Below are 24,680 nucleotides of genomic sequence, written 5' to 3'. Positions count from 1 at the left end.
ATATTTTTCATTATTCTACGTAGCGTAATAAAAAAAAAAATATCATGTATAGTAAGTTTGAAACAAAATGGAGCTTTATTAATGTTTAAAAGTAACAACTTGATTATTTTTGATACACTTCACTGAAAAATAAAAGTATTCCTTCATTAAATTTTAAACTTAAAAAAAAAAAGGAACACATACATATACAAGGTGCCCGCTACTGCTCGTGTCCACCTTCCAAACTTTTAAACAACTTCAGCTACAATACTTATTGGTTTAAAAATTAAAACTGGCATTCAAATTTAAACTCGTTGGGACAACCCTGGCTTGCTCTGTGCTGTAGTACCAAGAAGAAGAAGAGTAACCTCGAAAAAAGAGTCAAGTGTGGCTATTGAATTATTGCATTACATTTTACTACACCTTATGGTATAAGGAAAAATTAATGGTCACCTGCGACTAAATACTACAAATGATGATTAAAAAATTGTCTGCCAATTGTCACTTTTTTTTTTGGCAAAAATGCACCACATGTGTATTCTAACTTTTTTCATAAATACAGAATTATTATGAATATTTAATAATATCAGAGACTTATTATTTATATTATTATTATTTTATGTCACGTTTGTTTCTTGAAGTTTTTCTTCATTTTAAAAATAACCTTGTAGTGTCTACCATAGTTTGAGAAATGCTTTAAAAAATGCCGTTTATAAACATATCAAGTTTATTTTTTTCGATATTTCAAAATTTTTAAATTTTGGAAATGTCGCCACATGTATTAAAAAGCAATCATTGTCAAAAATGCTACAACTAGCCACTCATAAGTAACAAAATTTCCGAATTTTGTCTAATGCCCTGTAAAGAATTAATTCTAAAAAAAAACTCAAGCGTTCTTTTTATTCATTATTTTTTCTTATTACGCGTTTGTTTATACGTTTTTCCAACAATGTCACGTGTTGAACTATCTTAAAAAAAAAAAAAAAAAAAAAAAAAACAAGTTAGTACAAGAAACCTTTTTCGATGCTCATAATTTTGTAACAATTTTTCGATATTATTTTTATTATTTGCTCTATATATATTACTTGCTCTGTTTTAGAGAATAACTTATTTTCTAAAAGTTCAAAATTAAAGTCCATTGTCAATAACTTTGTTTTCCTCATTTCACACGATTTAAGAAAGCATGCAAAAACCTCGTTTCAAGAGTTGGCGATGTTGATATACGTTTACGCTGGAAGCTTGGCATCCATTTGGCGTGCACTTAAATGTAAACAGGCTTTCCTCATAGGAATAATGATTTTTTCTTAATTAGCGACAGAGCATAGCTATTCAATTTCCCCTCCAGGTTCCTTGCAAGTATTCTCATCTAGTTGCGCAAGGCCACTCTACTGCACCAAGATTTTTTACAGCTATAGCTGAAACCACTCGAAGTTAAGAGAATGCTATACCAAAAAACTGGCTATACCACGGGAGAAAGTACTGTACACTTTCAACTCCATAAGTAATTTAAAGTATAGAAAAAGTGTGTTCGGGTAAACCTAGACTTCACCATGAAGTTTTGACTGTTGAAAAAAAAATTAAAAATGCAAACAAATTATGACAGGATTACTTAGGATTACGCAATGAGGAAGTTTTCTAATAATTTCATTTTGATATTTTGAAAAAAAAATTTTAACACTAGAAATTTCAATGTTTACTCAGTGTTATCCCTAAGCGTTTTTAAAATGGCGGTATGTCTTGCCTGCCCTTTGATCCTTATAATTATGTAATCCTTGTCCTTTTTGTAAAAATAAGAAGCCATCCATTAAGACACTGCCTTTTTATTCATGTTCCTTTTTAAAAAAATTAATTCACTGTTTAAATAATAATTATACATTGGTCAAATTATCTGTGTTTGGAGGTTTAATTCTGATTACTATTATAAATATTTACTTCGTTAAGATTATTCTAAACTGGATAAATTTTAATAAATTTCTCTTTTTTCACGGTATTAAAAAATTTCTCAATGATTTTGATTTTTAAAATTATTTTTTAAATAAATGTCTTTTTCTTTAAAAAAATAAAGCAACTCAAAATTTTCACTTTCTTATAGTTTTTGGTTTGAATTTTATAAATGATTTTATGTTATCAATTAATAATATTTTTAGTTATTTATTTATTTATTTTTTTTGAAAAAAATTATGCCTAGAGACTGTTTATCCACATGCCTTTTATAATTTTTATAAACTATACATTTTTTTCTTATTCTGATAATGAGAGGCAATTATTTTTTAAAATATGCACGCTCATGAAGTAGTATAAGAGGGTAATTTAAAATTTGTCCAGGATCAAATTCAGTTATTACATGACATTATACATTTTGATAAATTTTTGCCGTGTTAAATGAGTGCCCTTTCAAAACTCAAAATGTCCTTTTGCCTTTTTTTATTAATAAAAAGAAATCAGGTTTATTCTAGTTTTACCTGAACTCAATTCTCTCTAAACTTTACATTTTAATAATGCCAATGAAGTTGAAGCAGAATTTGCAATGAAAAGTTTTGAACTTTCGAGGACACCCTCTATACATACACATTCTTTTTTTCTGTAAATCTTAATATTTTATAGTACAGTGCTTGAAACAAATTTCCAAAGGAATTTTACTTTTGAAAAAAAATTAGTTATGTATCTTTATATAACAGGCATATCTTTTCCCATCTCCATCTGGTTCATGAGGTGATATTCTTCTAAGACAGGTAAGTCATTGACCAATCCTGCCAAAGGGTCATCTCTCACCTTCAACATGGCCGTCTCTTGAGGTTGAATCGAAGCCTCGTCCACGGCCGTGCATGGACGGCACATGCATTCCACAGGAGCTCGTGTCACTATCTTCCTGAACCTCGGTGTCGTTTTAGGACAGAAAATTCCTATGCTGGCTTCACGTTCCCCCATTTCTTGACAGCACATGCATGATCGTTCCACTTGCCAAAATTTAGAACCGGACACCTAAAGGAAACACTTTTTTAAGAAAATGAACTAAAATTTTAAGGGTTCAATAAGAGTCCATTAAAATTTTAAGGGTTCAATAAGAATCCGTTAAAATTTTAAGGGTTCAATAAGAGTCCGTTAAAATTTTAAGGGTTCAATAAGAATCCGTTAAAATTTTAAGGGTTCAATAAGAGTCCATTAAAATTTTAAGGGTTCAATAAGAGTCCGTTAAAATTTTAAGGGTTCAATAAGAGTCCGTTAAAATTTTAAGGGTTCAATAAGAATCCGTTAAAATTTTAAGGGTTCAATAAGAGTCCGTTAAAATTTTAAGGGTTCAATAAGAGTCCGTTAAAATTTTAAGGGTTCAATAAGAATCCGTTAAAATTTTAAGGGTTCAATAAGAGTCCGTTAAAATTTTAAGGGTTCAATAAGAGTCCATTAAAATTTTAAGGGTTCAATAAGAGTCCATTAAAATTTTAAGGGTTCAATAAGAGTCCATTAAAATTTTAAGGGTTCAATAAGAGTCCATTAAAATTTTAAAAATTCATTAATTCATTTGTTCGTTAAAAAATTCATTCAGTTTTGTTCATTAAAATTTAAAAAGTTTAAATGAACTGAAATGTGTCAGAACGGCAAATTTTTATCTAATCCATGGCTTTCATCTATGCTCTTTAAGCTTAATTTCGTTTCAATACATATTTTACAGTTATCACATTTTGCACCTATATATTTCAGAAACAAGAAGCTGAATGTTAGCTAATGCCCGCTGGCACACCAAGGGCAAGATATTGAAATTGCTGATGTTTAAATAATACGTAAATTTGATTTAATACCTTATATCCAGTAATTGTAGAGCAATTTTTAAGATCATTTTAAGTATATTTACCCTTCGATGGTGTGCTAGTTTGGGAGGATACACGTGCGCAGGAAAGAAAAATCACAACACATAAGAAAAATCTTGAAGGAAGATATACTAGCTTTCTTTCCTGTAGCAACTACTAAAATACACCGTTGGTTAGACATATTCTAAAAAATACTGTGGCAATAACATCAGGCAAATATGGATGAGTCGATTCCTTCCATCATGTTCACCCGAAAGATGAGTACTTATAAAATAAAATAAATATGATTCAGCCATTGTGTCAAGTTTTCTTTAATTCCTATGAGGACCCCCTCAAGGAGAGTTTTCCACAACCATTTGACCAAAATCTCAACTCACCGTCAGCACATTCCATCTCACATCTCTCCATGCATGAGAGATGCATGGTAACTATTTTATAAAGACAATCTATCTGCTTTTTTACACAGAATACTTATTTTCTAACTGCATCATTCTCTTTTAGAAAAATGCTACACATCTATATATATACCTCCATATAAGTCTATTTCAATAACAATGACAAAATAATTATTAAAATTTACATAGAGAAACGTAAGCTAACAATCAATTCCAATGCTGAATCTCACTAAAGTTGGATAAGCAATAGAGTTTAAACTTGAGAAATCATTCGAATGACGTTAAAGTAAAGTGCAACGTAACAACATTACAATATTGAAACCATTGAGAGTTTTCAGGAATCTTGTTTTAACTTATCATTATTACTTTGCAATAAATATGTTTCCATTTTTCAGTTTCTTTTATGATTTCGGGCACCAAAACGTTCTTTGTACTGCACCTGTTAGCATTTTAAAAATTGTTCTCGTTTTTCGAGAATGCAACACCGAGAAAAAAGTTTAGTCTGACTAAAATCTATGGAACTGAAATTTCAGGTCCTAGCTTAGTTAGTTGATTAAAGTTAATATGGAAAGAGATACAAATTACATGATTAAAAAAATAACTAATTTTTCAAGCATTGGCTTTCATTTTTGTAGATCTCAATCACTTAAAGAAAAATAAATAGAAATAAAACAATCATAAATGGATAAAATTTTTAAAGTGATGTTACCTGCACATAAGACGAACAACTACCTTGACAAGCAAATGATGGTATAGGTTTTGGTATGCATCCCGGCTGTTGGAGTACATGGATTACTGGTCTTAAATGGCACACTTCACCCCTTCCACTGCCTGAGGATATGAGAACACCAAACCACCCGATGAAAGTGATAACTTGGATAATGATGGAAGGTAGCTTCGAATTGGCCATTAATAATCCTATGGAAATGTGAATCAAGAATTTCAGGGAAGCAAAATATTTTTATATAAACGGAGGTCACGTAAAAAAAATGCAATATACAATGATTAAAAGAAGAAGGCCCTGTTCGTCATACGAAACAATATTTTTCATCACATTATGCTTTTATAACTGTTCATGAGTTAAGTGTTATCCATCTTCCACCAACGAACTCTGTACTATTTATGAAAATGGGCACGAAATGCCAATTTGAAAGAAAATTATAATTTTCTCTCTTTAATTTTGTAGTTCTTAAAATCATTGGTAAATATTTAAATGTTCAAGCAATTCGTTTGTTTTTAAATCGAACTAATTTCCGCCAGCAGGATAGTGTTCGCAGTTTTAAAAAAAATAAAGCTTTGCTTTTAGCTAAAGGCACTCAAAACGTGATTTTTTCTTCCTTTTTGTAATAGGTGATAGAGCTTAACATGCATCATGTCCATGTCACGTGATCAAATTAGTGTTTTTAAAGGGAAAAAATGCAAATTTAAGAGACAAAATTTGAAAAAATTGAGAACGAAATTTAGAGGCAATTTACTTTTTTTTTAACTTGTTAAATAGCTGGATAAATTTATGTAATATTAATTTTAAAGTACTTTTTGCACGGTTTTTTGTTTTAAATTTTTTTTTCTCAGATCGGTGGTAAAAAAATTTCAAAAAACATTATAAAGATAGAATCACAACCATATGCATTAATTAGATTTATCGAGAAAATTGCTCGTGAAGAAATTAAAGAAAACAAGATAGATGTTTCTGTTCTCTTTTAAGCGAAGTATGCTGCGCAAAAAGGGCATAGCATAATAATTTTTGGCGTAATGTTCAGACTTTCGGTTAAATAATACTATCTATATAGTTCGATGGCCTAACCTTAAATATGCTAATTAATGTAGACAAATTGTAGGTTACAAAATCAAAACATAAACATATTTTCTCCGTATAAACATGCATTGTTTTAATTGATTCGAATTTTTGATCTTTATAATAAGAAAGAAATAACAGCAATCTGGAAAATATGATCTCAATAGTTTAAGCAGGTAAGCAGTGGGTACTTTGGATCACTTAATGTAAATTTCACTTCTTTCTTATTTCAGTTTCTCGAAAAAGTTTTGCACATAATTATAAAGTTCATTTATCCAAAGATATGTCCATAAAAATATTTTAATAATTATTTATTATTTTTGATTGTTATATTTAATAATAATCTAAAACTTTTTAAACTACTTTAACAAAATTTTTACAACATTTTAAAATATATAAAAAAATAAATAAAAATAATAAAAAATATATAAAATTTATGCGAAATTCGAGAATAGCTTTATAGGAAAACTATTTGATCCATTTTCTTCTTCCAAGAAATCAATATTTCAATCGAATTTGCTCAAATTTTGTATTTTGTTCTTTATAACACATAATTAAAAATTATGTAAAAGTTTGTATACATTTTAACCATTATTAAGTCAATCTTTTTTCGACCATTATTAAGTTAAAAATATGTAAATAACCATAAAAAATTTGTTTTGTCTGATAATATCTTTGTCTAAATAAGTTTCAAAGTGCTGGAAAACATTTTTTGATACGCTTAAATAGTTTTAAATTAAAAGTTAAATCCATTCGCCTGAATCAACTATTGAGACCATATTTTTCAGATTGCAGTTATCCATGTTTGAGAAACAAAAATCCAAATCAGTAAGAAGAAGAAAAAAAATTATAAAAATTAAGATAACTTATCAAAGGAGATAATGATTGATAAATTGGTAAGAAATGTTTTATTTGTAAATTACAGAAGTTACATTGAAATCAAGTTTTATTAGTACAATACGACATCTAATTTTCAAGAAAAACCTTTTAAAAAAAATTCTTATTTCTAACTTAGACTTTTGTAGCTTAACTTAGACTTTGTAATCTTAAAAAATCCCAAATATATGAATGAAGGAGGAAAGGTTTGAAACATTTGTATTTATAATTGACCATCTATACTCATATACATTATTACGTAAAATGAATATTTATTAATAAAAAATGAATACTAAAAGTTTTTTAAACAACTTAAAAACGTTCATGCATATTTTGTCATAATGCAAGCACAAATTTAAAATATCTTTAAAAAATATTGTAATTATTTTAAGTGCATTTTACTAAGCTCTTTATATTTGTTATCAAAAATACATTTTACAAAAAAATACAATTACAATTAAAAAGTAAATTAAATAGTGAGATTATTGATTGCAAAAAAAAAAGACATTTTCTTAAGCAACCAGTGTTTCATTAATATTTTTTCAAATGATTATTTTTGTATAAAATTTTAAAATATGTATAACCAACGTAATAAGAAAAAATTATGTACTCAAAAATACATTAAGAAAAGTTTTTATTTTTATTTTGAATCTTCAAAAAGTTATAAGAGTTTATCTCGTCTTCGTTATAGTTTGATATATTATAATTACAGACGAAAATAATTGAAAATAATTAATTAAATAAATGTTGAACTGATAAGTATTTGAATATTTCTACATTACCAACCAGTCGGAACACGCAGTGCATTTACTTCCAAACCAATCTAATGCATTCAAATTCTGAAACTTTATCTAAATGAAGGAAAAACTTCTGAAGCCGCCACCTATAAAATAAGAAAAATTCTTTCTAAGAAAGATTCCATGAACCCGAATGTATTTGTTTAGAGTTTTGTTTACCAGTGTTTTATTTTTCGACACCCCCTGCCGCTATTCGATTTCAAAAACCATTTCAACCCTCCAAGAATAATAGCTTTATTCAATCAAACCATAATACCATGCAGCGATTCCTTTAGTTCTTCTTTTTTAATGTATTTAGACCATTTAAATATTTCTTTAAAACTAGTAAAATAAAAAAATACTTGATTTTTAAATGAAATTTTCAAATATAATTGTAATTTTCATTTTTATTATTTCACTCATAACTGTTAGAAATTTCCCGAAAAAAAAACAATTATATAACAATTTATTTAATTATTATCTTATCATTCATTCAAAATGGTCAAATAACCGTTAAAAAGACGGTATTATAACTGTTAACTATAAGAAAATCGTTTATTGACTGTTTTTACAACGTTTAAACAACCAAAACTTTACCGCGACGGTGTGATCTAACAGTCGGTGAAAATCGAGCACATGCTCTTTGAAAGCTGAGCCAAGGCTTGTGGATTTATATTTTCTAGCAAGATCATCGGATGCCTAATCTTATAATAATAGTGCGTGTTAAGCACCCTAGGAAGCCACTTATTTCTTTACAGTTTCGTGCATACCTTAGCCGATAAGCCTTATCTGTCAATTTCATGATCAACTAAACTTGGGTTCGAACGCGAGCGTTGACACCACAATATTTTCTCTTACAACACACGATGAGCTTCAAGTCTTCTGCACATCTCAATTTCTGACTCTCAACTATCGGAATTGAAAACTATCATTTACGCTTAGATGGCAGCTCCATAAAGCACCAAAAAGTCTAGTATTTACCATCTCTCAAGCCACATTCCACTGCTCACTTGACAAAATACAACAAAATCTAACCGCAATGTTCATTACCTAACGAAAAGCCTATCATAATCTAACTCCAACGTCCAGTAAAACTGCATTCAAAAAAAAAAAAAAATTAAACCATACTTGTTGTAAGTTGTGACAAAACCGTACAGTTCTGTAATGACAGTTTCTTAACCATACCAGTTGTAAAAGCTTTTAAGCCTGTAAAGGTAAAGAAATTATCTTAACCACAAATTTTACGGTTAACTACGTTAGAACATACTGTTGCTGGTTATTTTACCGTAATTTTAGAAGGACAATTCTAACAATGTACAGTCGGCAAAAAAAAAAAGATATCACCCTGAATAACTTTCGTTCTAATGATCGGATTTTCACGAACTAAGTGTTAATCTTAATGGTTCCTGGGGGTGACCTCAAATATGCTAATTAATTAGTGCTAACTATTAATTAAGTTACGAAATCAGACACAAAAACATACTTTCTCTGAATAAACATATATTTTTTCTTACATATTTGGATTCTTAACCTTCAAAATATAGGGGGTAGCCGCAATCTGGGAAATATGGTCCCCATAGTTTGGTCAGGAGAGCGATCCAAAGTTCGTACCCCTTAATGTTAATTTCACTTTTTACGTTTTTAGTCATATTTTAAAAACTAATAAAGCAATTCGAAGAAAATTTCACCCAGTCATAAAACTCATTTACCCAAAGATAATTTCAATAAAAAAATAATTTTTAATAATTGTTAATTATTTTTTATTATTTAATTAAATTAAGGATGAAAAATTTTTGAATTATAAGGTATGAATTTTTTTATACCATATTAATCTACATATTTTTCGATTGAAAAATCTAAAGTTTCAACTGCTTTTATTTATTAGAAGCTGAGAAAAATTAAAATTAATTATTTTTAAAAAAATAATTTGGCGACAATGAAGAAATGATTAAATGGAGCGATTAATATTAAAATGTGATAAACTTGCGAGGAACTTGACTTCGCGCGCTTAGCATAAAATTTCATTCATATTTTTTTCGCTAATAATCGTTTGCTTATCTTTTCATTTTTATTTTTTTAAGCTATAAAATACGATGTTTCTTCTTTAGTCGTCTAAAATTCTATTTGCAATTTAGTAAAGAAATTTGAATAAAACATTTTATTGAATAAAATACATTTTATTCAGAGAATGTGGAGTTTTATAAAAGCATGCTTCTGATAGAATATGATTATACAACAGATTGTGCTTCTTTAATGTGATTATTTTTTTTTCTCAATAACTGATAAAATTTCAATAATATACATACGAATGATTAAATTTGGAATAAAATATTCATCAATTTCTTGAATATATATTTTATAAATATTAATAAAAATACGCAGTCAACATTTTTAAGCATCTCTCACAACATCGCAAATTTCTCAAAATCTTATAGGGTAAACTAACCAGTGAAGGAATAATTAAGCTTAGCTTGTCTTTAAAAAAAAATCATAAAAATTTCAAAATTTGTAATTTTAGCTAAATGACGTATTTGTTATTAAATGCATGTCGACATATTTGTTATTAAATGCAAATTATGTAAAAAAAATTTAGATAACTTACATAATATTGTTTTAAGCTTTCGGTGGTTTAAATAATAAGTAGTAAGATAACCAAGTGAAGGAACAGTTCTTAAATTGAATAAACACTAAATTTTCCAGTGAATGAACACTTAATTTTGAGAATGTTTGATGCTCGTTAGGAATCCTTAGGCCACACAGATATCTGTCGCCCTGTAGATGCCTGAATTGACTGATGTTAACACAGGCGGGCATTAGGAAAAAAAAATCTTTTAAGTTTTCGTGCCCCCATTTCAGTATCTTAAGGGCCTTACGAGCTATATATATATATATATGATATCTGAGATATATATATATATATCTGATATATATATAACAAAAATAATCATAGTAGCAGTATTTGGTGGTAAATGTAGCTTATCGTAATTGAAGAATATGCTGTGCGACATTTTATGGTGAATTTGCGAACGTAAGTTTCAGAATGTATCGAAACATGTGGATGCTATTTGCTAATCATCTTTATCCAAAGAAAACCATGTAACGTAAATATCTAGCAAAATGAAGCAATTTTTTAAACAATGAATCATACAATATGCAACATATTATTTCAATATCTTATTCTTAAACATAACATATTTCAATGTTTTTAAAATGCCACTAAACATTCAGCAATTCATTGAGTTATAGAAAAAAGAAATCGTAAATTACAGAAAACCTTGTGAATGTGCATTAGAATTACTATACAATCTACATTTTATTTTTCATGCACTTTTTTTTTCTTCAAACTTTCATGCCTAGAAGACTCGATTAAAGCTGTAAAAATCATAATCCATTTGATTTTAGTATGAAATCCTCGAATAAACATAGCAAAAATAGCATAATCTAAATAATATCAGATAAAAAGTTCATGTATTTAAATTCTGAAAACTTATAAATCGATTCAAATTTTCTTTTCAAAAGAGATTAAAATAATTTTTTATTTTATTTATTTATTTATTTTTTTTGCTTTTTGGACATAAATGAACTTAAAAATTGTCTATTGCCTAGAAACTTCGAGGTGTTTTCTATTAACTATTAATTAAACCTCTCAGAGCAATCACAAAACATTATTTCAATTTTTTTACAGTCAGAAATTGGTTGCCTAGCAACCTAGTAAAATTAAGCGTTTCTCTTTTGAATCAGTCAAGGGTTATCTTAAAATATTTATTTGCGCAGGCGACTTTTTTTGGCGGTTTTCTGGACTATCGCCAAATATATAAACCTTTATTGCAACCCAATTTACGACCCAATTGTTTTAAAATTTTGTCTACCCCCCCTAATTCAAATGTCTAGATTCCAAATATGTAAAAAAAAATATATGTTTATTCAGAGAAAGTACGTTTTTGTGTCTGATTTCGTAACTTAATTAATAGTTAGCACTAATTAATTAGCATATTTGAGGTCACCCCCAGGAACCATTAAGATTGACACTTAGTTCGTGAAAATCGGATCATTAGAACGAAAGTTATTCAGGGTGATATCTTTTTTTTTGCGGACTGTACACTGTTTGAAATTTTAATGTAAGATAAAATACCAATCAAACATTAATATGGTGCTGAATTTAACTATATTTTATTTTATAACCGTCATTGAACAGCCGACCCCATTTTATGGGTCTACGACTACTAATGTTCAACTCCGTAGCCTTGTAATTTTGAACCCAATCCAGAAGACAAGGGAACTCCTGGATCAAGTATTGGGAGAAATCTGCCTTCGCGGAGGACTTTTTGATGGAACTAACCCGCATTTGCGTTACATGGTGAGGAAGACCACGAGAACTTCCCACGATTAGACTGACGGCAAGGGGACTCTAACCCATGATCCGTCTACCACTAAGGATATTTCACGTCTGAACTGTGGTCGGTGCAAGCCGGAAGCGGAATTCGTATCGAACAGCCATCGCCGGGATCGAACCCCGGTTCACCTCATTGGAAGGCGAACGCTCTATCCCCTGAGCCATTATTTAACTCTATTATCGTTCTTCTTAAGTTTTATTACACGATAATATGGATCATTTTAAAATCTTATTAAGGTCGAAGTCAATGTTATGGTTCACGACGCAGGTATTGTGGATTAATGATGAATCGATTTGTCTGAAAATTTCATTAATTGATATGTTATATTTGAAATTGAAATAAAAATGACATTATTAAAATTATAAAATTCACTATAAAGTCTATGTCTTTGTACTTAAAACATTTTTGAAATCAAATGATGATTTTTAAATTTAGCTCCCAAAAATAAATAATGATCCGATTAAATTTCAATCCATTTTTAAAAGATTAAAGATTTTTATATTATTTGAAGGTTTAAATAGATTTAAATGGTTCAAGAAATAGCTTCAGTAATAAATTTCGGACCATTGAAGATCTACCACTCTGTAAGCATATATTTACGTAGATATTTACCTGGTTTTCCCCAAAGTAAGTATCATTTTGGAAAAACGTGACTAAAAATGTTTTTTTTTCGAAATGAATTTTATTTTCACATGAAAGGGCATTTTAGAAACTGTTTTTCAACACAGTTACCCCCATCCTTCAAACATTTGTCATAGCCGGAAGCAGGGTTTAAGCTGAGTCTAAAAATTCATTAGCAAAAAAGCTAAAATCTGAAAAAAAGTTTTAGCAAAATGCTAAAATGCCATTAGGCTTATAAAATTACTTTATATCAAACAAGTACTGTAAGTTATCTGACAAAGAATAGCTTCATGTACAAGAATATCAAAAAGAATACCTATAACAAAACAAAACAAAAAGCACATTTATTATTTATCAAAACATTTTGGTTTATAATTAACAATCTTCCTTTCTTTCATATTTGCCCATTTTACAAATGCTTCTTGAAAGTTAAATGCACTTTCAGGGCCCTCAATATTAATCATTAACAAATTGTTTACATGGTTGATTAACAACCTGTTTCGAATATTAGTTTTAATCAAATTAAGGCAGCTGAAGCCCCTTTCACAGTCAACAGTGTTGCACAATACTCTATAACAGAAGTTATTAATGGGTACTGTTCAGACACATCATTGGTATATAAAATCTTGTCTGATCAATCCTTCTTGTTTGATCAAGTTTTTTTCATGGATGTTAGCGTCATGGTTTTTCGCGGAAGCTTTTTTTTAATAGAATTTAGTAAAATCCTTTAGCAAAAATGTGAAAATGCTTTGTTGAATTTTAGCATTTTTGAGGGGTCTTTTCGCATTTTGCGAAAAAAGCTACCGTAGCGGAAACCCTGGCCGGAAGCTAACTTTTCTGTACCCTCCTCAAAGAAAGATGCTGTTAGGTAAAAAGAGATAATTTAACCCTTTAACGCAGATGGGACTTCAGTGTCCCTTTTATGTATTTTTTTCTGACACTCTAATAGTCATTAAAAAATCTGTTAAATTATCGGAATTACATTTGTACTAAAACATTAAATCCAAAAAAAAGTCAGTTGGAATTTTATTTTTATTATTTAAAAATGAATCGGTTATTTATTTTGTAGATTAAAGAAATTTCAAAGATGAATAACTGTTTCTCTTAGATCTAAATATGAATGCAAATTCGAAAAAATATTATTTGGAAGTAAGCCGTGTTTGCAATATTTTAACTTTAACACAGAAAAGGGTATCGGTGCTTCATGCTGTATTTCATAACCATTCAATTCATTATTAAAATGCTACAAATAATATTTTTCACTTATTTTGACCGAAATTAGTACAAAATAAATCAAAAAATTTGAAGAATATATTTCATAAAAATTCTGCATCTAAAGGTTCAGATTTACTTTGCGATTTGCCATGAACATTGCGACGCCCATCATTCAACTATCAACCGTGCCACCATTCCATTATTTGTAACATTTTCACCATAAATCTCAACATGTTCAAGCTGAATTTCAGGTTTCTTAAGATTCTTTGCTTTCAAAGACCGTATTGCAAAAAGGATTTCACAGTCGGCAGGATCGGCAATCGTTTTGGACACTTTGAGCTCTCGCAAAGACGTGTATACACAAAATTGGCTGTAATGGCGTCGGTGGATAGGCAATCAACCAGAGACATGTGTGCACATGCGCAGAACTGCATCACTATTGCTGCAGTGGAGGTAGAGCGAAACGGTACTTTCCGTACATGCCTCGTGTTCGATTCAGTTTCAATTAGTGCAAAAGAAAATACATCATCATGGGACCATTTAACTAAATGCATTCCTCAAAACTAATCGGCGTGGTATATCCTGAGAAATTTACTAAACTGCATAATAAACAAATGAATAATAATTTTAAGGATGTAATTGAATTGGTCCAGAAAAATTTAATTTCTATCTTATCATATTATAAGAACAATTTTTCAAACAAACAACGAATTTGCAACACACTTAAGTTCTAATATAAAACTTGTGAAATAATTGTTATTATTGTTATTATTGAAATAATAGTTGTACTGGTGCGACGTATGGTGTGGCAGAAGTCGAATTCTTGGCCATAGATGGCGCCACTGGAGAACAAGAACAATCGCACCCACTCTGCCTAAACAGGCATACGTCAACAACAATTGTTATGTTTGTCATAAAATATCTATGTTTGTCACGTTGATTCATAAAATAGAATAAAGTGTTTAAATATATCTACATTTGTATCGTTACAAATATTTTCTTCCTTCCCCGCTTAGTAAAAAATAAGAATAAAGTGTCATAATCTATTTTATCTAAAACACTAATGCACATATTTTTACAAAAACACTGCAATATTTTTTTAAGTTTGTAACTAAAAGCTGAAGCAAACAGAACTATAAATTGAGCAAAAAAGTGAAAGGTTAAAAACGAGCATGTAAACAAGCATATTATTCTATAATTGTGCTTGATGTATACTTATTAATTAACGCAGATAATATAATAATTTAGAGCTATATTTTACTTTTAATGGCAGAGAGATGCGTTTCATCAACGGAGTTGAAAAGAAATATGTTGCGCATGAAGGAAACCTAACTCGAATTCAATTTAAATTTTCAAGTAACTTTGAAACTAATATAAGTGAAATATTAATTAACATAATTGTAATGAAATGTTTAAAAATCAAACGTTTCACAAAATGTATATGTTGTATATTTTTCTGACGTCATTTTACAAAATGCAATATCTACATACAAAACTAGACTAAAATATATATCTATATCCAAAGAGTGGGAAAAAATTAAAATAAAAATACGAAAGGAACTGTGAAAACTGTTACGTGTGTTTGCAAGGAAAGCGAAAACGGGTAATCCTCCTAGTATTGTATTTTCCATTCTAACAATCTATAATTTTGAAACTATTTTGCAAAAAAATTTCAATTTTATGTTGTTGTGTATAGTGCAATCATTGAATAACACTTTTGATTTCCAAAAAAACACAATTGATTCAAAATACCAAGCAATATATTCTAAACCTTTTAAATTTCACAAGTTAAAGGTTTTACTAAATTAAGAAACAAGGATTAACGAGTGTAAGGTAAAAAAGGTGATGAGATGAGAATATATAAAAAAAATCTTGAATGGTGTATAAATTTACACTTTTGCAATGTTTAATAAATAGAAAAGTCTTAAAAAGTGTCTGATAATAATGAATTAAAAGCTCATAGGTTCTAAGCATTCATAACGAGCTGAAAACGACTTATGAGGACGCTCTACGGCGAATTTCGTTTCACCTTCATTGGTATTTTAAAATTACTTGAACTATAAATTCAGGCAAACCAAGAGAAAAACGTAAATTTTTTTCAAAATTCGAGCAAATTATTGTAGGATTACTTCCCCACTGCACTGAGTTAAACTGCCATAATTCTTCAGCATCTTATTAATTAAAAAAAAACTCAGCATTTGAATCTTCATAGTTTTCTCTAGATTTATCTGAATTCACTCTTTTTGAACGTTTAATTTCGAATAACTTATGTGAATGGAGGAAATTTTGCCAGCAATATAGCGTCTTCTTTAAATTTTAAAAGTCTTAAGCGAATAACAATATATATTTCCCATTTTTGACGACATCGTTCATAAATGTCACATACCTCGATAAAATCTACAGAAATGTGAATTAAAAATTAATGTAATTCTATTTATTAATACAACTGATATTTTAAGCCGATAAATTTTCATGCGTTAACGCACTATTAATATTATTCAAAATACAGCAAAAACTAAATGATAAAATAAATTTTAGTATAAATAAAAGAAGAAATAACTTGAGTTCAATCCATTTGTCGGGTGCTGAGTTGCTTTCAAAATACCCGCTGCGATGCGATTTTTTTCCATTTTTATCCATGCAAAATCCATTAATATTCTTTGTCACCATCTTTGCTTGAGTCGCCACTAGACTTTCAGTGGCCTTTCACGCTGGACAATAGTTTAAAAGCCTCTCTGCTTCCTATTTTTGCCGCAATAAAAAATAATTAGTTCTAATCGTTGGTATGTACAATAATTTAATTATAGTTTTTAAATATCATTTAAAGAAATAGTGTGCATTTTTATTTATAGCTTAATAAATTTAAACATACTCTTATTGTTATTTAAACAATTTTTATATCTTTAAAAATATTAGGTATTTATTGATCCAACTTTTAAGATATTAATGTAAGCTATGCATGACAAATGATTTTTACAGATTATTGTAAGCATTTAAGAATATGCATGTAACATAAATGCAAGATTTCGGAAATCATTTGTAATTTTACTTTGTTATATATATGTTTATAGAAACTTGTTTGTTTGTTTTTTTTTTTAATTTTTCGTTTAATCATATTTATAATATAACCAATTCTTTTCAGATATTTATTTCAACATTTATATAATTATTATAATAACTAAAATGTTATATTATGTCAAAGGATGTTGTATATAATTAACTTTTTGATGCAAGCTTTCTTTGAATTCCTCTAGTAGTTATTAGATAAGTTTCGCTGTTATTTATTATTTGTCATTTGTTTAGTTATTTGTATTAGTTATTAAGGGATCTAAGCAGTATTGGCAAAGACATCGTTTACCAAAATAAGGATAATTCCCGAAATTATTCCATATGAAACATTTTTGATGCATTAATCCAATTTGTTACAGTAGATACAAAATTATACATTGAAGTATTACATAACATACAAAAGTATTACATTATTCAGTATAGATATTTGGGTTTAGTTTTTTGCCAAAATATATTATTTTAGTTTTAAAAGAATATAGTTTATATTTCATAATTAAAATAAATTATTTTGGAATGTTTCGTAAAATGTATGTTTCATGATGCAAACGTTATATCAACATATTTGACATTATAAACAAGTCAAATCTAAAGTAAAAGTACTTATTTCATAAATCAAAAGCATATAAATTTGTATTTAAAAATAGCAATCAATTTTAAAAACTCTACAACTTTTTAAAATATTACCCAAAAATTATCACAAATCTACACATAATATTTAAAAATAAAATTTACATTTTAAAACTTATATAATTTTTATTTTAACTTGATTTTAACTGAATAAGAACTGAATTTTGATTTTACACTAAGAAAAAAGTACTGTCAAAACTACCAGAATATAGTATAACTTACCGTGCTATCGGACCACTATAACACTCAAAAATTTTTAATGAAGCACTTTGGTAATGATTTTGGTAAAATTAACACTAAAATATGGTTTTATAATATGTAATATTGATGTCGTACATGTTGTAAAATTGGGAAATTTTATCATGAAACCTTAAAGCATAGCATAAAATACCAGTTCACTTTTCAGTTTTGAATTTTTAACTAGATGTGCAAGGTACTAGATGTGTGAGTAATAAGATGTGTGAAGTACTAGATGTGTGAAGGTAATAAGAGTTATAATTTTAAAAACCAGAATTTCTGGTAAACCGGTACAATATGAACGGAAAGAAGGAAAATTATCAAATGAATTTCTGAAATCCCATATAGTTAGATTTTATTAACCAAAATTATGTTTTTTTTTTTTTTTTTTAAATCTGATATCTGATAAATATCATTACCAGAGAGTTCGATAATTATTTCAGAATTTTTCTCTCCTAGTATTATCAAATTTGTTGACATAGTAACGTGAAACCAACATTTCACAAAGCATTTAAAAAATTGCAATTGTAAAATTCAATAACATTTTTTTAAATGAATTCGTTTTAGCAAAAATATGAAACCCACTAAATATTTTGTATTACGTAAAAAATTAAAGTGGCCCCATAAGAAAGATTGTTAAATATTAGGTCGAAAAAGGTCTACTTTAATGTAAGCTTGTCAATACTAGATGACGAAAACTTGTTATTTTTACGTTCGTAAAACTTAGCATTGCATCACTAAATGCATACAAATATGAAATACCTAAATAACTGAAATAATAATTTCAAACTTACATTGTAAATCATTGTGCATCAAAAAAAAAAATTAGAGAAAATTTTAAGGTCTGAAACGGAATGCTTGCTTTAAATTTACATTGTATTCAATACACACTTCTCCATTATTGACTGACTTCCATTACTTGAGTTTTGCAAATTTCACAAGCTCTAGAATTTATTTTTAAATTAAAAGGTACTTTCCCATGCATGCTCAGTAAGATTTACAACACATATTTAAAATGACAATATTTTGAATGTTTTTATTTGAATGTAATTATAATTAAACGTTGAACCTCAAAAATATCGTAGTCAATTCTTTTTAAAATAAGGCGATAATCACATTAAGTCTGTTACCTGCAAGATTCTTATTTATCTGAAACATGTGTTATGCTATGTTTTGCAAAATATAAAGTTTTTATGAAAAAATATCTATTCATTCAGTACATAGTCATTTAATAATATTTGAGTTTTATAAATTTTAAAAGATTGGTGATAGATAAAATTAATAATCTGTAGAAATAATTCTAGTTTTCAAAAAAATTACCTCAAGTCATTTTTAAAAAGTGGATGTTTTGAAAATATTTATTAAATTATAGCAAAAATAATTATATGCTAAACTTAGGCTCAACTTGAAATACATGCTACGCTAGTATAATTACAAAATATTTTACTTTCTTATTTTTCGCTTACAATTGTCTTCAACAATTACTATTATGTTTATATTTGTATTGTATTTTTAAGTGCATAATTTATTTTTCAAAATGTATAATATTAGAGTAATGCTAAATGAACTTCGATATTTTTTAGACTAAAAATAAACAACTTTTATGATTGACCTGATCGAACGAATAATAATTATGCGATTCTATTTAATAAATAACTTCCATTTGGCGCTGATGTGTCATTTAATTGATTTTATGAGCTTCCGAAAAATAAGAAACACTTGACTGAAATAAAATCACAAACTCAATCTTGAGTTTACGACTACTAATGTTCAACTCCTTAGCCTTGAAATTTTAAACCCAATCCAGAAGACAAGGGAACTTCTAGATCAAGTATTGGGAGAAATTTGCCTTCGTGGAGGACTCTTTGATGGAACTATCCGGCAATTGCGCTACATGGAGAGTAAAAGCACGAAGACCTCCCGCGGTTAGTTTGATGACAGAGGGACTCTAACCCATGATCCGTCTACCACTGAGGATATTTTAAATCAGCACTGTACTCAGTGCAATCCGGACGCGGAATTCACTTCGACCAGCCATCGCTGGGATTCGAACCTGGTTTACCTCATTGGAAGGTGGACGCTCTATCCCCTGAGCCATCACGGCTCAATTAAATTAATTGGTACTATTCTCCCAAAGCTGTAGAGTTGGTTAGTTTTAAATGTTCGCCTTCGAACTTTTCCAAGAAATCGACTATGACACCAACTTATAATAACTCTGATAAAACTTTATCCGAATCCTGGAAAAGAAATATTTACTTGCAATGTCTTTTAATTAACTTTCTTTTACTCTTTGTAACATTTTTTTAATAGTTATAACTTAGTAATTATTATACGAGTAACATTTTACATTATTATATATAAAGAGTATCTACATATTTCTTGATATTTGGCAGTATCTTTCGATACATGTAAAATACAAGGCCGCCACCCAAACATAATTTGAGATATAAAGCGTTACGGTATTTTCCATTAATTTTTTTATGTGATTAAATTATGTCAATATAATTCTGCAATTAACAGTTTTTGATAGACAACTAAATAATACTATATAATTACCTATTAAAAGCTGTTAATAACAGAGTTGCCTGCTTTTAGATTTTTGATAAGTATTTTAGTTTTTATAGCAATTAACGTTAAAAAAACTTTTTAGCGTCACCCAAATCAGTTTTCATCAGTTTAATAAACTGTAATAAAATTAGATTTTAAAAAATCTCAAAACTGAGAAACGTGAAGTTTGAAATTACTTACTCAAAACAACAAAACGTATCATTTTATTGCCTTAAAGATTTGAAGAAACATTCGTAAGAGTTCTAAAAATTATCAATCGCTATTTCTCCTAATCTAATAAAGCGACCCCTTTGTTTTCTACATTTTTGTTTTATTTTCTACCTTCTTTGAAAGGTGCTGTGCTGTATAATAATACTATAATACAAAAGTAAAAAAAAAGAATATCAAGTAAGCCTAAAATCCAAGATGGCGGGCCTCTTAAGCCTTGAATTTTCAAAATTAATGCAGGTTTACATTTATTTCCTAGAAAACAATCATCAGCAGATGAGCAATCACCTTCTTTCCACGTGGATCTTCCTCTTCATGATGAACATGATTCTCTGCCTGGAGCACCAGAGGGAAGTGGAAATGGCGGAGGTGATTGCGGCCATGAAAGATGCTTGCGAAACCATGCCATCCACTATACAGGTCACCAAGGAAGAATATGATGATCTGGGCAACGTTGTCCGATCCTGTGAAGGAAACATTGGTGTCACGAAATGCGAAGGCACTTGCACGTCTCAGGTACAGCCCAGCGTGGTCACTCCTACTGGATTTCTTAAAGTAAGAAAAGCATTTATACATCAATAGTGTTTGACTTCGTCATTCATATTCATGTGGGTCTGACCCATTCATGTTCAAACTCATTTTATTTTTAATAATTAACTTAAGCAAAAATCGGTCAAACACTGGATCGAAATAACGGTAGTCTGAGTCATTTACAAATTGGCTCTTAATCTGAAATGAAATGAGATGTTAAAGCATATTATCGCGTCATTAAATTTAAGAACTGCAATAAAATGGTTTATTCATGCATTGTTACAGCTAATCTGGACTATGTTATGATTCAATACACTTCTGATGTTCCATTTCTGTATTTAATATTGAATGTTAATAAATCGACTTAAAATTTGCTAGAAAATTCCTTTTATTGTCTCTTAAAAATGGGACAAGGAACAGTAGGTATAACGTTTACATTACATTGACATAAAATATGGAGATATTTTTTGTTTCACTAATAGTAATTTGAAAAAAGTTTTTGCTTTGGTTAAAAAAAAAATTAAAAGCGGAAATGTAACAATAGCCGTTAAGAGATAGAGCCGTTGGGACAATCTCTGAAACAATAATAATAGCCGTTTAGAGAATAGCCGTTGGGAGAAACAAATTTTTGATAAAAATTGTTACATGGAAAGTTAAACCACAAATTTTCCATGGTTAGCCAGATAGCAAAGGGGATTTAACCCATAATCATGTACCGTATTTTTCCTTTTTCTTTTAACAGACATTCGTTATTCCGTGATGATTCCTTCGATATCTATTCTTAGAATCCTTCTAAGTCAGAAATGTATACACATCAAGGATCACAAATTAATATTTAAGTGAAGAAAAAACACAAAGGAAATTTAACTTAGAAAGAGAAAAACATTTGATTGCCTGAGAACTTGAACGGTGATTACTAATAACTACTCCATCGAAGAATAATCAAACAGTTTTTGATGTTTTCAATTCCTTGCCTCAGAAAAGTTTCGTTAGGGTCTGATTTTTATCCCCCGTTTAAACAATTCTGACTGCTGATAATTTTTTCAATTTTGTTTCTGACAAGGATTCTAAGAATGTATAAAAAAATAGCAGTTATTACATAACGCAGATATGCTTGTGAATTCCATAAAATATTCCCAGTTAAAAACAGTATGCAAAATATACATTGCAATTTTCCTAACTTAATTCATTTCAAACAGCGTTATGCTGGCCTTTTGCACTTATATTTTAATTAATTTGTATTTTTCATTAATTAATTTAATTAATTTGTATTTTTTATTAATTAATTTAATTAATTTGTATTTTTTATTAATTAATTTAATTAATTTGTATTTTTTATTAATTAATTTAATTAATTTGCATTTTTCATAATTAATTTTTATTTTTTATTAATTAATTTAATTAATTTGTATTTTTCATTAATTAATTTAATTAATTTGTATTTTTTTTAATTAATTTAATTAATTTGCATTTTTTATTAATTAATTTAATTAATTTGCATTTTTCATTAATTAATTAAATTAATTTGTATTTTTCATTAATTAATTTAATTAATTTGTATTTTTTAGGACTGCCATTGCTGTCGAGAGACTTGGATGAGGCAAAGAGAGATTCTTTTAACAGATTGTTACACGCAAGACGGGAAAAGAATTTTCGGACAACAGGGCACTATGGTCATCCATTTAAAAGAACCAGAAGCCTGCGCATGTCATAAGTGCGGTCTATAAAATTTTACTTAGCTTTACGTTTTACTGCTAGGCTACCAATGTAAAACAAACAAAATTGTTAATTTCCCAAATATATAATTTTTACAAGCATATCATTTTTTTTACAAAAATCCATCTTTAACTGACTATTTTTTATCTTTTCAAATAGATTTTGTGTGATATAATTAAACAGCAATTTTTCAATAATATGTTCAATCATGTGTTTTCTTTTAATTGCTGTGAGATTTTTTCTGCTTTTTGCGTTTATTTAAAATAAAAAGATTTCAGATAATAATGTTTTCATTTAGTTTCCAAACTATGTGATTAGAAGTTAAAAGTAATAATTTAAATAAACAAACATAAGTTTACAATTAAAAACCTGTTTCCTATTCTTTAAGTAAAATATGATTTTACATGCATTTTTCCTATTAAAATATTTCTAAAAAAATTTTTTTAATCAAATGTTTAAGACAGTATTGTTACATACAGTTTTTACACGTGTAAAATTTAATTATTATTAATAAAAATAACTACTCTTGCATGCAGAAAATAGTAAAGCTTGTAAAATTTGTTTCTCATTCTTTGCTACAACTGATATTTAATTTCCCATGCATTTTAGCTATTAAAAAAAATCTCGACTTTAAAGTAAACAGAAAAAATAATTATCTTTTATATATTTCTAAATAGATTAATTTGGCAATTGAATGCTATAAATTATCGAATTAAACAATAAAGCCTCTTATTAAGCCATTTGAATGAGTCAAGTTGTTTAAATTGAGAAATAAAGATGGCAGCACTAAAGTAGAAGATCAATTGCCATTGTCATTTCGACATAACATAAAATCGACACAATGAATAAACGAAACAACTTTAACAAGAGACAATTGAATAACAGCCGATTTGATAGTGAACTAGGATTTATTGCATTCACGTTCATAAATTAAGGACAATTCCGAATCCCCCGGAAATCAGTGCGAAGCCGAATTATTCAACAAAAAATAAGCACCTTTTAAGCACTTTTCAAGCACTCGAAAAATATTTTTAAGCACTTTAAAAAAATATCATAATTAGGCAGGGTTGAAAAGTTTTTGACAATTGACGGTTTTATCTTGTTTTAACCGTCATGTCAAAAAAAAAAAAAAACCTTTTCGCATTGTTTTTGACAATTGTCAAAAATCATGAAATTTTGAATCGGGCAAAACGAATGGCGTTTTCATTCGCTTGTGACTAAAATAGTGGTTGAATTAATTGTGAAAACGTTGAAAAGAACAATCTGAACTGTATCTTTTAGCATAGTTCGAAGCGAAAATCAACATAGTAAAAGAAAAATCTCATTTTGAAAAAGGGAAAATTGAGCACTTTTTAAAAACACCATATGAAAAAAGCACCTTTAAGGGCTTTTAAAAAACGAAAATCAAAAATAAGCTCCTTTAAGCACTTTTTAAAAACGCTAAGCACCCTGTCACACAAATCTTCAAGATTATTATGCCCCCAAAAGAGGCTGATAATACGTCATAATAACATTAGTATAAGAGAACATAAGAACGAAAGCAAAAAGTTAAATAGTTCAGAAGCGTTCAGTGCCATAATCGACTGGATTTTAATTAAAATTATATCCATGTTTAGACAAACAGTAATAGTAATTAATCCATTAATTAAGACAAATGGGTTATGCAACTAAAAAATAATGTTTTTTTTTTGTTTTTTTTTCTAACGACGAGAAATTATTCGTCACTTTGGAAGATGCAGGAAGTGCTGCTCATTTAACGTTACCCGGTGGGAACCTTCGAACCTAAGTCACGGAGGCGAGCAACATTATTCATGCCACACTGCCACATATACCCATTCAAAGGGTAGGTCACATACACACAACTAAGA

The 24,680-nt window shown here is 28.5% G+C and overlaps 2 protein-coding genes across 6 annotated transcripts in view; one reads left to right on the top strand and one right to left on the bottom strand.

The window, feature by feature from the left end:
* Window positions 1–2,119: 2,119 nt before the first annotated feature.
* The window catches only part of Burs (Cuticle-tanning hormone bursicon), a 51,137-nt gene continuing 28,576 nt past the window's right edge, over window positions 2,120–24,680 (bottom strand). The window contains exons 3-5 of one of the 5 annotated variants that reach the window (XM_087167443.1): window positions 7,634–7,734; window positions 4,890–5,098; window positions 2,120–2,961 (exon numbers count right to left, since the gene is read on the bottom strand). In XM_087167443.1, the coding sequence (XP_087023569.1) occupies window positions 2,647–2,961; window positions 4,890–5,098; window positions 7,634–7,658 (549 nt within the window). In that variant the 5' untranslated portion in view covers window positions 7,659–7,734 and the 3' untranslated portion in view covers window positions 2,120–2,646. Of the gene's footprint in view, window positions 2,962–4,889; window positions 5,099–7,633; window positions 7,756–24,680 lie in introns of those variants that run through there. The other 4 variants (XM_071182910.2, XM_087167445.1, XM_087167444.1 and 1 more) reach the window with 4 other exon arrangements.
* Pburs (bursicon subunit partner of burs) lies at window positions 16,516–23,009 on the top strand. Its single transcript, XM_043042921.3, has 3 exons — window positions 16,516–16,640; window positions 20,825–21,120; window positions 22,665–23,009. Exons 2-3 carry the CDS (start codon window positions 20,842–20,844, stop codon window positions 22,821–22,823), a joined length of 438 nt encoding a protein of 145 aa, XP_042898855.1. The 5' UTR covers window positions 16,516–16,640; window positions 20,825–20,841; the 3' UTR covers window positions 22,824–23,009.

This window comes from Parasteatoda tepidariorum, chromosome 7 (genome assembly GCF_982258835.1).
Source record: "Parasteatoda tepidariorum strain Cologne lab strain chromosome 7, Ptep-v5.0, whole genome shotgun sequence".
Lineage (NCBI taxonomy): Eukaryota > Metazoa > Arthropoda > Arachnida > Araneae > Theridiidae > Parasteatoda > Parasteatoda tepidariorum.
Note: the sequence above shows the minus strand (reverse complement) of the source record. Positions and strands in the feature narration are given on the sequence as shown.